Source organism: Apis mellifera, linkage group LG7 (assembly GCF_003254395.2).
Source record: "Apis mellifera strain DH4 linkage group LG7, Amel_HAv3.1, whole genome shotgun sequence".
NCBI lineage: Eukaryota > Metazoa > Arthropoda > Insecta > Hymenoptera > Apidae > Apis > Apis mellifera.
This window is the reverse complement of record NC_037644.1, coordinates 5,301,406-5,316,479: the sequence shown is the minus strand read 5'-3', so window position 1 is coordinate 5,316,479 and position 15,074 is coordinate 5,301,406. Positions and strand designations below refer to the sequence as shown.

General features: G+C 29.2%; 1 protein-coding gene across 3 annotated transcripts in view; it reads right to left on the bottom strand.

Annotated features, from left to right (window-relative positions):
* The window catches only part of LOC727091 (forkhead box protein O), a 220,784-nt gene extending 207,082 nt beyond the window's left edge, over positions 1-13,702 (bottom strand). Inside the window, exons 1-2 of one of the 3 annotated variants that reach the window (XM_016913181.2) lie at positions 13,509-13,702; positions 11,928-12,447 (exon numbers count right to left, since the gene is read on the bottom strand). In XM_016913181.2, the coding sequence (XP_016768670.1) occupies positions 11,928-12,386 (459 nt within the window). In that variant the 5' untranslated portion in view covers positions 12,387-12,447; positions 13,509-13,702. The other 2 variants (XM_016913180.1, XM_026442001.1) reach the window with 2 other exon arrangements.
* Between the last annotated feature and the right edge of the window lie 1,372 nt (positions 13,703-15,074).

Below are 15,074 nucleotides of genomic sequence, written 5' to 3'. Positions count from 1 at the left end.
TTATAGAATTATTTTTTAGAGAATTACTTATATTGAAAAACTTATGTAATTTAACAATTAAAAATATATAGAATCTTTATATATATACTTATTTAAACAAATTTCTTCTGATCTCTATTTATTAAAAAGATTAAAATAAATAAAAAAATAATTATCTAAATATTCACATTTCTCTAACAGAGATTTTACTATATAGTTTTCTACAGAAAATTGTGATAATGAATAATATTCGCAAAACAAACGTTTTTCTTACGCAAGGTAGGCATCGTTTACCTGACACACGTGTATGTACGTATTAAGCAGAAGAAATTTGCATGCAATCATTCGAAGGCTTCCGCATTTTTCACCACGTGTCTCTGTTTCCTGGATCTCTGTATAGAGCTGGCTCTATCAAGAAATCCCGCTAACAATTCTCTTCTTCTCTATTTCTCTTCACATGTCTCTCTTCTCATTCTTGCTTACGAACACGTTCTGATCAAGGCCGTTTCCCAGTACACACGCTAGAAAAACTGCCTCCGCTCGCCGCGCGATTTTTCATTTATTATATCTCAACCAACAGCAACGGAACACTCGTTGCCGACGCAGAAAACCTGGTCGAGGCTTTTATCGCGAAGAAACGCTTTATTAGATGCTTAGCCAACGAGCGTATAAGGGGTGCATGGTATTCTTGTAACAACATTGAGATAAACCGCGACACAGACGCAACGCGGTGGCGGCGTCAACAGTGCCACTCGCATCGTGCAACGTTGTGACGCTCATCCGTGTGCACCTTCGCCTCAACGTCGCCTCTTTATGTATCTGTCCGCGAAACGCAACATACGTAACGAATGTGCGATACTCATTAGGAGAGTCAAGGGTATGTTACGTGAAGAGTGCGGTTACGCTCCGTGTCTGACATTACGTCACTGAATGTGCATCTGTCGGTGAACATGCAACACACGGCCGAGTATAGCACGAAGAACGTGTAAGCGCCACCGAAACGCGATACTAAGTTAGTCGGTTGAAAGGGAAAACGTTTCTTTCGCTTTTTTCCCGAGCGTTGCTCGATTTTCATCGCGAACACGGCTACGCATTACGCGGCTACCGTAACACCCTTCGCGTTATAACTGTATGGTATTAAGTGCATGCTTTGTTTTTGTACCTTTATGAAACTGAAAAGAGGCGGGAACATAATATAGTGTCGATTTTTAGAAACTAATTTTTAAAAATTGAACGATTCAATCAACTTTCGTCGAAAAAAAAGAATATTATGATATTTTTAATTTTCGTTCAATGGCTTTAATTTTTTTTTTTAAATATTCTGTTAAATATTTATAATTATTATACAATTGAATATTATTTGTAATTACTTGTATATTATGAAGAATACACTTATATGCTGAAATTCAATGTGTGATAATTGATGTTAGATTAATTATGAATCTTGAGATAGCAAATTAAATTAATTATACAATTTTTATACAAATCATTCGATTTTTTTTTATTTGTCGAAATTGAATAATTAATTTTCAAGGGAATAATGATATAATTATTTGGATTATAAAAGTTATGATTTTCAGCTTTTATTTAAAAAAAAACATTTTTTAATAAAATTTTAAGAAATTTTAAAATAAAATTTTAATCAAATATGTAGAAAAAATTTCTTTGATTAAAATTTGTTAAAATTTTTTTTAAATCATTAGCTAATTATGTTTTTTATAATCATTTTTATTTATGGACAATCAGAAATAAAAACGATTAAAGATAATGAACATAAATATATCTAATGTTGATTATCATAAGAATTTAAAATCTTAGAGATAATTAATATTTATCTAATATTTTAAACTTAATAAATAAATTTTTTAAATTTATCTACATGAAGTGTTTATTGAAATTTATATATAAGTATAGCTTTTAATACATTTTAATTTAAAATACGAATTTCGTAACGAAATTAAATTATAAACGATTTATATTTAATATTATTATTTAAATTTATAAAATCATTCTTTGAATGTTATTTTTATCAGTCAATAATAAATTTTATCTTTAAATGCATTTTATGCAATTGTGTTATTAATTAAAATGAAACTTTTTTACAATAAAAATATAATATTAAATATACATATGTAGTTAAATCATTGGAAAGTAGTTAGAAAGTGTAACGAAGCTGATTATACGAGATATCAATAAAACGACAATTGTAAATATCAAACTATACATTCGAAACTTTCAAACGCAATAGAAATCTTGACCATTTAAAAAAAAAACTTTTCTTTAGTAATTTGTCTTTTGCTTTCTATATTCTTTATATGAAATTCAAAATAAGAGAAGATACATATTGTTTTGTTATAAGCCGGATTAAATTTGAACAATAAATTCAACTATTTTAAAGATAAAAAAAAATTGCATTACACACAAAATGAAATAATATTTTTCAACAAAACTTCATACAAAGAAAGATAATAACTCATATCAAACTATATTTCATAAATAAAAATTTAACTTCATCATATAATGAAATAACAAATCGATAAGAAAGATAATAAATTGTGTAATAATTTATAAAATAATTATTACAATATTCAACAATAAAAAAGAAACCCAGACATTAAAATGTAACGGACGTTCCCAATCGAGCCCGACACTTTTATGATATCACGCGAATCTCTGATGTCGCATTTCAAATGACGTAAGCGTCTGTGGAGTTTCTTGATTACTCGATGGAATATTTTAATTACCCTCTGCCCACGTGTCGCAAAGTCCTTCGCTTTCAAATTTCGTGTCTTCGAATTTATACTAACGACGATTCACCAACAATAGATAAAAACCTTACAAGACATTATCAATTCTCACTCATTCTGCGAATATTAACCACGATGTTAACGTGGAGACAACAAGGACAAAATTACATCCGAGTCTACTAATCGCGCGATTTTCACGTAATACCCGTGAAACGTCAAACTCTTAGTGAAACATGATCACGTAAGAATTAATGTTTGCTCTCTTATTCTCTCTTTGAATGTAAAATTCTTGCCGATTAATTACATGTCATGCATCCGAAACGCCCCCTTTATAGATATTGTTCCACGAACGCCATCTAAGTATCAGTACCGAAACGATAATTAAATTTATTTGAGGGTGATTCGCAAAAGGAATATACACAAATAAGCAAAGCAAAAACCTGTCGCACCTTTCAGAGTGCGACCCGAGAAAATCGCCTGGGGCGAGAAATTTTACGAGAGAAAGGTGAACCGTCATTGGATCGGGTGAGGCTGTAAACTATGGCCGGTATGATTCTGTCGCAATTTACGGCAAGTGGAAATCGCAGCCTTGCTCCAGGCAAGGTAAATAGAGTGTCGACTACAGCGGTCAGTGAACACCGACAGCTGACGAGACGCATTTCAAAAACGGAAGAGGAATAATACTTGCGTATGCACTTACTTCCTCTTATAGACTTTCCTCTCGCTGCGTAATACTTTGACGGCTTCGAAGGTATGCTCTGAGCTGCTAAACAGGAAAGACAACGGGAAAACGAACTATGATTCGCAACGCGTTACGAAACCAATGCTTTTTGGTTACTATAAAATTTATTGTCGCTAAATATAAAACAGCCGACCTACTATCGCCGTCGTCGCATTTCCTCGAAGGTTCGCGTTACAACCGTCGCGATCCTCTACTGAAAAGATATCTAATTGAGAACATTTTTTAAAGCTTTGATACAAGTTGAAGAACATGATTTTAAATAATCAATTTTAATTACAAGAATAATTTAATTCTCAAGAATAATTTTTTTGAGAATTCTTAGAAGTGATTTTTGGATAAATGTACTTAATGTGACTATTGTGGATTTGTATGGATACTTTATTATTTTGAGTAGAAGAAAAATCTAGAAAAAACGTGATATATAAGAATTCATATTTTTATCATGTTTATCACCAACAAAAAATTCTAAAGGATTTGTATATACTTATTTATTGTATATATTATATATATTTATTTATTTACAATCAGTTTTGTTTAATTAAAGAATTGAACTTATTTTTCAATAATTATGTTTAATATTCATAAATATATTTTCAATAATTACAACTAGAAAATAAAAACTAATTATCTTTTTAATAGAAAGACATAACAATATATAATATATAGAATATAAAAGAAAGCTTTCGGTACATTGTCATAGATATTTCTTAAGGTAATTAAAAAACAAATGTGGATTTTTTTGCATAATATTCGACTGCACAGATAGTTAGTAATCAACTCTTGCAGTGTTTAAGATTTACAAGCTGTCAAATGGTGAACATAAATTTCTCACTTTAAATGTTAAGTACAATACATACGGACTAACTCTATGAGTTTGTCAATTTCTTTTCAACAACAGCAAAAAACGAAAGAACAAGTAAACTTTCTTAGAATTATGTTGATTAAAAATGATCTCTGTCCGGTTCAGCGATCGAAGCAGGTGGAAAAATGAACGATAGAAAAAATCGGTGGAAGCTTCTACCGGTCCTGATGGAAGTGGGCCCGAAAGTAGGCGGAGGGAGAGATGACCTCAAGATGATGATATCGGCAACATGGTCGTCGCAGGGTCGTATATAGAGATGGCGGTGGGAAAGAGAGAGGGCAAGATCGTCAGCGAGAAGAGGAAAAGAGATCGACAAGAGAGATGCGGCAACGACGCCAGTGTTGCCTCGTGCAAAAATAACGTGGAAAGCCTGCTTTAAACTCATGTCAGCCGACCGCGCTCACTCGAAATATACGCAGCGCGCGCGTTTCGTGTTTCTACCAAATCATTTTTAAATCTCATTGAACAGCAGACGATTCGGAAAATTCACATTAATTGCTCTGGTTCGTTAATAAAAAATCGAAGATTATATACATCATACGGCCAAAACGACATAGTTGGCCGCATAACTGCTTCGTTTCTCGGTCGCGTTGCGTATACACTGTAAATGGACGTCGCGTGAACCGACGCTTTCAAGATCGGTAAATCTTTGCTTCGAACTTGCTAGATTATTTTTAGATGAATGAATTTGGGGATAAAATCTGTTTACAATCCTTCGTTGAGTAGAATGCATTATCCAGTGAAAGCGAGAACTTAGTTTTGCGGGAACTTGTTGATACGCTTAAGTAGTCACTTTATTTCACATATGCGTAACAACATTTCTGGGAAAATTGGTGTAAATAGCTCTTGCGAGAATTAAATTTTCATGTATTAGAGATCTATAGATGAACCAAGTGTTTGAAGATGGAGTGTAAATAAAAAGTATGTACGTATCATTTAAACATTTCTCTGTTTTTTAAGTAAAAAAAAAAGAAAATGGCAAATACAAAGAAACAAAATTTTAATTACAATTATATCAAACAGTAGCAAAATTACATAAATTAACTTCTATACAATAAAAAAAGTTTTAAATACGTAATAGAAAAAAAAATAAAAATATGAGATATTCTTTGTATTTTACTATTTAAAAAGTCTCAAAATAGCTATAAATAAATAAATCAAATGAATAATTAGATAATTAGAAATTAGAAAATTTTATGCAAAAATGTTATATAAACATAAATATTATGAATCTTAAAAATTTGTATTTTTACTTTTTCTAAATTAAAATAATCAGATAATTAAAAATTCAAGTAATAATATGATAGTTCCAGTGTTTACTTAAAAAAAATAAATCATAAAATTGCAGAAAATATTAATTCAATATTATATTTCCAGATCTTTCTTTCTTCAGATTGTTCTGATAATAATATACATTGAATAATTGAAATCTATTTTTATTAAAATTATATTAATAAATATATTATTATTAATTAATAAATTATTTTTTAATAAATATGAAATATATATTAAATTATTTTATTTTAATTCTAATTTATAATTTTACTATTTATATATCGGAATTAAAATATATTTTCAAACCGCTATTCTGAAACTACATTTATACATTATTATACATTATTATACATTATTATACATTATACAATGTATTTATTTTCTTTTATAAATCGCAAAATAAATCTAAATAAATTCCATTGTATGTATTCTTAAAAACTTCCTGTTACAACGGAAATATCTATTAAACAAAACGTTAAACAAAACGAAAAACAATGATTAATGTAAAAGATCATTATGATTTTCATTTTTACTTAAGTTTTGAATTTTATTAAAAATCTCATTACTATATACACGCGCGCGCGCGCACACACACACACACACACACATAGATCAAAACGTCTTATATTTCTCTATTCTATTATTCTATCATATTCCTTTTCCTCGAATTCGATTCACTTTTCACTTTAAAACAAAATCCGACAAATTTTTATAATCGCCGAAGTATCATCTTGGAATCTTTTATTGCTTCACGAACGCAAAAGATTTATGTGAAAGACAGATGGTACTCTTGAACACCATTTTAAACGGCATAAAATCCAGACAGTGTATCGACGAAATGAGGGATCGTGGTAAAAGAATAGCACGTTCGAGGATACCGGAGATTCTCAGACGGTGTCAGCGCACTGTTACAGATCGTTAGAACACGACCGTCTAATCGTTATGAAAGAACACTGTGTTCAGTGCTTTGTAATAACGGGTATAACTTGCTGTAACTAAAGTACTAAAAACAGATGAACGTGAGCAAGACCTTTGCTGGTTTCTCGAAGTTTCTTCGTACGGATCCAACAGCTTTGAGAAATCGGGCTTAGTTCGAAGCCAATATTGCTTAAGGGCTTTTTGCGTTTCGAACGAAACCACGAAGATTTTTTTTCTCTTTTTCCTGTTTCTGTAATATCCAACAGATATTTGTATTCTTTCTGGATATTCTTGATTGCTTTCAGACTTCAAGGTTGAATTTTCAATCAAAATCTTTAACGCAATCTTGGAAATCTCAGCAATAATTCATGAATAAATTAACCAAATAAAAATGATTATATTATAGAAATACCGATATAGTATCGAATATGAAAATAATTAAATTAATAAAATAGAAAAATAAGCTTATAGAAAAAGATTTATTCTGTTTTATGAAATAAAAATCTGTATCTATCCTAAATAATTAATAAAATCGACTGTTTTAATTCTTCTCTAAAATATACTCACAATATAATTTTTATAATTTTTATAAATCTAATAAAATTCAACAAATTCAAATAATCTAAAATTTTTATAAAATTTTATACAAAACAGATACACTAATCTAAAAATTGGATCATATACATTCAAACACAATAAGCTTAAAATTAATGATATTAATCAAAAAGATAAGCCATAGAAGATACCAATACTATCTAAGAATTATTATTTCTTCTTTAACGTTTTCAAAATTCATTCTTTAACGTTTTGTGACTAATATTTAATATTTTAGTATTAATATTTCATTCGTAAATATATATATACTATAAAGTATATATACTATAAAGTACGGAAATTATAAAAATGAAATGGAAATCACTGAAATTATAAAATAATAATTCTACATATAGAAACTTTGTTAAGATATTGATAACGTATGGTAACAAACCTGAACATTTATATTTTATATGACTAAGAGCAGTAATAGAAGAGATGAATATTTAGACGTTATTATACGATACGATATTCAGTATCTATAACGCTCGAGAGTGCCGTGAATGCTACTGAAGAATGATATTTGCACGCATACGGATAAATGACTGCGATATTAGTATCTGTTGAAGCATTATGCGAACGTGTCGCAGGGTGCATCTGGAATTCCTAATTTCATTGGCTTAATTCAAAGATTAGAGAGATTTAAATATGTTAAACCTTCATATTAAAATATAAGAATTGTATTTAAATCTAATAGAAATTAATCAAGATGATTCATTAAAAAATATTTGTTGAACACATTATAAAAATTTTCTAAAATGCTTATTATAGTTACGATATAAGAATTTAAAGAATTGTAATTTTTTTTCAATAATTCACGAATTATTTAATAAAAATATTGTTGTATTATGATTAGGAATTCTATTGTCTTATCTATAGCAAATTTAAACAAGAAATTAAAAAATAAATATTATATGATAATTATAAAATTAATCTTAAATGTACAATGAAGAAAATTAAACGAGCCATTGTTTCCAGAAAGATTTATAATAGAATAGAATATTAATAAATAGAATATTATGAATCAGACATTTAATAATTTAACTATATAATAAGTAAGTATATAATATTCATAATGTATTATTTTTTTAATAAAAATTTAGATAGAAAGAAATGTATATTTGCTAAATACTAAATTATTAAAAATTTTATTTTCTGAAAGTGAAATATATAAATAAATGAACAGATATATAGTTAATTGAATTCAAATATTTTCTCCTTTTTTTTTTTTTTATATAGAAATCAAATCAAAAACCTCTCGTAATTCTGTATAGAAAGCAAAAGCTTCCTTTGTTTTGACAAATGGAGTAAATGATGCGACGGGCATTAAACGTTGAATTGTTAGGTCTCAATCTCAGAACTACAAGCGTCGTATACAATAGTTATGCACGTCGCAGATAATACGACTATCCTCGTTTATTTATACTCTCACTCACACGCGACCAGACGCACGTAGAAAACACCACGCCGGAGATACAGATATTTGTACACAGCCACCACGTGATTACACGCTGTTTCGCGCCTTGCATCTGAACTTTACAGCTGCACTAAACAAATTTTTCGCAATCGGCTTCTCATTACTTCGTTACTTTGTGAATCTTGAGAATTAAAGTTTACATGAAGTACCTTTTATTTTATACATTGTTCCTTCGAAGAAAGTTGAATATTGACATTTATGTTTGTGACATACTTATTTACATGTATTTTCGCAAACCATACTACTAAATCCTTGGGAAATTTCTTATTAAATTTTTCGCGAAAAAATTTTATATTGTTTTATATTATTTTCTTATTTTCTTATTATAATCATTTTTTTAAATATAAATATTTTTTATTATATATTTAGAATTACATATTTAGAATTATAGAAAGAAATTTTTTTTAAATTATTTGAAAAAATACTTTTTATATTCAATTAATTACAAAATTTAAGAAAACATAAGTATTATTGAAATTTATATTAATTAATATTTTATCTTTCTTTCGAGTTTCTTTTTTTATTTAAATTGGAAATCGTGCAACAATTTAATCTTTATTTTATTCTTGGCTAATTTTAAGAATCTAAATTGATTATATATCAATACATTATTATTAATTTTATTTGCTGTAATATTTATTCTTATAAATTTTTTCCAATTAGTAAATTGTAAACAGTATCTTAAATAACATTATTTATAAAAAAAATTCATTTCTTTAATTTTTAATTATATAAATATTCTAAATAAATATATTCTATTACAATTTATATTATTTAGTATTTTTATTTTTATTTAATATTTCTAAATCAGTTGCATACTTCATGATAAAAAAAATTTTACGTTTTTTTTAAATCAAAGAAAAAATTTTTACAACTCACCAAACATTACTTTTTTTTCATATACTATTTCCCCAATACTCATACTGTTTACAGTAAACAAACATGTTTCAAATTTTATCAATTGCTTCATATCTATTTGATGAACTTCTATAATTCCGAAAAAAAAGAGAAATAATATCAAAATCCATCAATTTTTGCGTTATGTGAATATAACGCAATAATATCTCTAATCTATATCTCGTTGAATATTATTCCAGAAATCGGTACGATAACATTAACAAAGCATCGCTGTTTACCGGGAGGCGTTTTATTTCCCTCGATTTCAGAACAACTCGCAAAAGTGGTCCGCTTTGAGGGAAAAGTACACCACCGCGGGAAAAGTTAACTTCGCCAACTGTTAAACCGCGTAAATCGATAGTATGCTTTTTTTAAATTCCGATTAACAGAGATGATACACGCATGTCGTTAGAAATCAAACCGCGGCTAATATACATATGAAAAGAATGTGCGCATATACGGTTAACCACTATCAAGATCTTGCTCGCGATTTTCACGTTCGTTATTTCTGGTAAATTCGAACGGGAATTTCAATTCTCGAACGTCGAGAAAGTAACTATGTGAAATTTCTATCTGCAAGCCGCATTTTCCATGTAAGAGGGCCACGGATAAATACATTTTATCCAAACGGATTCGATTGTGAAAAGAAACGATAAAATCGTAAGAAGGAACGTATGGAAATGAGACGGATAAAACTTAAATGCGAAAACCTGTTCCTTTATTCTATACTTACTTTTTTACATACCGCGAATATTTTCTATCCATCGTATATATTATACGTACCTACATAAGTACGCGCCGAAAAATCTAAAACGCCTCGCTGGCGCCTTTCTCTTTCTCTCTCTCTCTTTCTCGCTTTCTCTTTTTCTATCACTCGTATTCATGGTCAACGTTTCGGCGATGACGAGAGACACAAGCCGTAGCGAATCTTGTTAGGAATATCGAAACCAGTCTCGAGTGTGACTGCGCAACGTAGAAATGTAAAACGCGGAAAATCATTATCTGATTGGCTATAAAAATTAAAAGTCTAATATCGATAGTCTGTGTAAGATGGAGCAATTTCCAATTAACAATCATAGTAAATATATTTTAATAATGTAAAATATACAATTTTGAAAATACAAAGAACAAAAATTTTATATCTTATAAAAAAATTTATTTAACTCAAAAATTCTAATTTTAATGAAAATATATACATATGATTGAGAACATAATTATTTACATGGATTAATATTTAGATCAAAATCTTTTTAAAATAATTAACTTTCGAAGTTTCAGCATTTTGTCAAATTTTGAATACAATTTGTTGGAAAATTTGTTAATAATAAAATAGTAAATTCTGTATTTTGTAATCTAAAATTTTGCTCTATTTTATATTATATTATTATATTTATATTTTATATTATTATAAAGTTTTCAAAAATTAAAAAAATATTGCGTTAATTTTTTTCAGTGGTATTTTATTAAAAAATTGTTTCATATAAAATTTCGATATAAACGAACAATTATTTTTTAATTTTTTTTATCAAAATATACTTTAAGGAAATCAACTCAAAATTTCAATCTGTTTTTTATGTTTGATACGAAATAAAGCTAAATTCTAAATTATAAAATATTCAACATTTAATGTTCTATCTTAAAAAAATTCCTAGATTAAATTATATTCAAAACATGAAAAAATACCGAAACTTTGAGAATTTTATTCTTTCAAAAAAATTTATATAAATTTTTATTAAAATTAGAATTTTTAGATGAAATTTTGGAAATATAAAAATTTTTTTCGTTTATTGTATTTTATATTTTTAATAAAATTTAATCGAAAACACTATAATCTTATTTAGCATTCTCAAAGTTTCAGAATGGTCATGTAGCAAATCAGTATAAAAGAAAACAGAATAATTTCGTTTTTGACTCAATATCTCAACAAATATAAAAATTTTGTCAAAACTTCAATACATAATATATTATAAACACTATTTACAAAAAATAATTGATGTATGATTGATTGAAAATAACGCAAAATTTTCCTCAAATATACATATTTTTTTTGTAGTCTTTCTTTGTAATTTTATTTCATTTTATAAGAAAATACTCTAATGAATATGTATTAAATGTATAAAAGTATACAATATTTAATTATAAAATTTATAATTAATATAACTTTAAGCTATAAAAGCTTTTACTATATCATTTAACATATAAACTAACGAAAATATTTTATTTAGTATTCGAAGCATACTTGATAAACGCGCATGAGTATTACATAAGATTAGCGCGGGAACGTGAAAATAAAGAAAAGGGCGGGTTGTGTTATGTACAAAAATAATTCATTGATATCAAATTTGAAATTTATGTTTAGAAATTTACGTATCGAAAATAATAAGAAAGGATTAAAAAAAGATTATTATAGAATCAAAAATATATATATAAACTAACCTTCCATCCGGCGCTACTGTTGCTTTCTCCCTTCTCCCTGAAATATGGAATATTCTGCATCATCCATTCGTAGATCTGAGACAAAGTCAACCGTTCATCTGGAGCACTGGTAATGGCTTGAGTAATGAGATCTGCATAACTGTGATTTCCCCAGGCATTCCGTCGGGAGGAATTCTTCTTGACCGGAAGCAAGCCGGTACCTTGGCCGAGAGAACCATGTTGAGGCGGCGTGCCACTTTCGACATCTTCGACGCCCTCTTTTCGAACCGATACGTTCGGCTTCTTGTTTCCCTCGATATATTCCTCCGGACTTGGCAGCGGCCACGTGTGCGATCGTGCTCTGGTCTGAGGCTCGAACCCACTCTCAAGATCGTATGGTACCCCCTGCTGTGGTTGCAACCCGGTCTTTGACCCTGACGCAGAAACCGGCACCGAGTCCATCATGTTCGTTTCCTCCATGTAATCCACTTTGACCGCGAGCACCTCGAGAGGTGCTGTCTCTTCGCAAATATCACGCTGCCTAGCGACAAACCACGGAAAAAATATCCGTAACAGTTGATAACTGTATTGCGATTGAAATTTTTAATATTGCCAACACTGTAATTTCTACAAATTAATAGTACCACGTCGATAATAATGAATTAAAAACAGAAACTCGGATCACTTTTTCGTTACTGTATTCGCGTTTGTCACTTAATTTTTTTATGGCTCACGACTATAAACAAATAGTATTTATATGATATCATGCACACAGTAACAAAGATATCACTTTGAAAAAATGAAACGGAGGTAAAGAAAAGCAGTATCGCGGATCACTCGAATCGAACTCTCCCGCAGCTGGCAGCGGACCGACCGAGAATACGCTACGCTGTGCTTACGTTGTTCTGCGTGTCACGAGTGAGCGAGAAAGAAACAGAGAAAGAGAATGAGTGCGAGAGAGATATACAGCGACAAGAGAAGGGGCAAACCACGTGGTCAAACTCACTGTTTACAAGCCGCGCCGTCGGTCACGTGGCCATGTTTTGATAAAGAACTTGGCCCACTGCGAGGAGAGAATCTTCGACTTTGTTGTTTCGCGATTTCTACGCGGCAAACTTTCGCAAAATCTTTTGAAGTATCGAAAGTATATTCGTGTTGTGTCGTTTTTTGTGCACAATCTTGTTCGGAGTTTATCAAGAAAATTTCACCGATTGAAAAAGCAATTAATAATATTATTTTCGTCTCTACTCCAAAATGACTATATTTTTTCCTATTTTTCATGGATATTCTCTGAATATCTTTCTATTTTTCTGGTCCTTACCAAAATAAATATTTTCAATACTTATTTACTCCATGTGTTTTTTTTTCAGAATCAAATAAATTGAGTTGATCCAATAATGGCAGACACTTTAATCTAGAGTTTTTTTGTATTTTTTATAATGACACGATCAAATTTATATAAACAACTTTATTTTAAACTGATAATGCAATTAACAACAGACATATATGCTGTAGATATATTTTAAGCTTATCTTCTCATTATGCACACGCACTTGTGAATATTACAGTAATCAAACTATCTTCTTCTGAAATACAACTTACCGGCAATGCAGCGCGGCGAATACTGACGAATTCTTCTGGCCGGCAGTAGGAACTGACCGAGTAAAACTGAAGTTGCGTGAAGTGAATTCGTTGGCGTCTGCCTCCGCGCATTCGAGAGGGACGAAGATAAGATGACAAGCAACGATATGAGTCGGATAGAGAAGGATAATGGAGAAGCGAGCGAGATAAACTGATCAAACGTCCTAACGTGAGAGAGAGAAAGTAAGAGGGAGTTCGCGACATAGCGAACAAGCGATCTGGTGGGTGGTTCGTTGGCATGGAAGGGGTAACAGAAAAGGTGGGGGATGAAGCAACGTAGTTGGAGCAAAGGAGAAAAACGTGACAAGCGAGCGAGCTAGGTAGCAAAGAGGTTAGCGGAACGCAAGAGGGAAAAAGAGACAATGATCCGGAATAAACTGGATAAAGAGAAGAGGGAAAGAGACAAGCTGATGAAGGGAGGGAATCTGTGAGGGCAGCGTGGTCGGTTAGATCGAAAAGATGGGCGGGAAAAGGGGTATATTATACCCCCAGGGCCATATATACTTACTGTTCTCCATATAGTATATATATAGTAGCGGAGAGGGAATTTGCACGCGGCCACCTACCCCATGCTGATGAGCGTTCAATTCTCTTCTCTCTTTTACAATTTTTGAATAATTTCATTGCACATAATGATCAAATCTTTTCAAATCTTATTCGAATTTCGTAACAAAAAATGAGATAAATTTGATAACTTATGTAAATTCAATTTAATATATTTTGAGATATATAAATTAAGAAAAAATAAATAGTAAAAAAATTACAAACTCATATTAAATAGATTAAAATATTGTTTTTTATATAAATTTTTAAAATAAATATAACAAATAAAATATTTTATTTTGAATTTTTAAATTATTTAATTCTATAAAATATGTATTTAAATAATTTAAATGAATTTATAATTATAATATATTTATATTTATAATATAATTTTTATATTTTTTTTTTGTTTACCTTTGAACAATAATATTCTATATTTATTTCAATAAACATCTGTAAAGAAAGCTATAAGAAAAACTAAAATTATTGGCTAATTAAAATTTTGTATTATAAAAACAAAGTTTTAATTTTTCAAAGAATCATTAATATTAAATGTCAATAAAAATCAATTTTATATATACATTATAAAAGAAAATTTGACATTTTTATAACAATTATTTTTTGCTTAATATCTCTATTTTTCTCTTGTATCTATAATTTTCATCTTGAGCGATGATATTAATAACTTTAATGCTCTTATTGATTTTTTTTGTAATTTCTAGGCTTGGAAACTTTTTTTCTTTGAAAAACTATTTTAATGCCTTGCAGCCTTTAAAATTTATATATCTTCAATATTCTTTAAAAGTACTCTCTTTTTTTTTTTAAAATCTTTGAAGTTTTTCACATGTACAAATACATGAACAAATTATAATAACAATTAAACTTGTATAAAATTTTTTGTTTTCTTTTTTGTCTTTAATGATTCGAATTTAGTATTAAGTCGTAATATTATATCACATATAATAGAAAAAAATTTAGGCACAT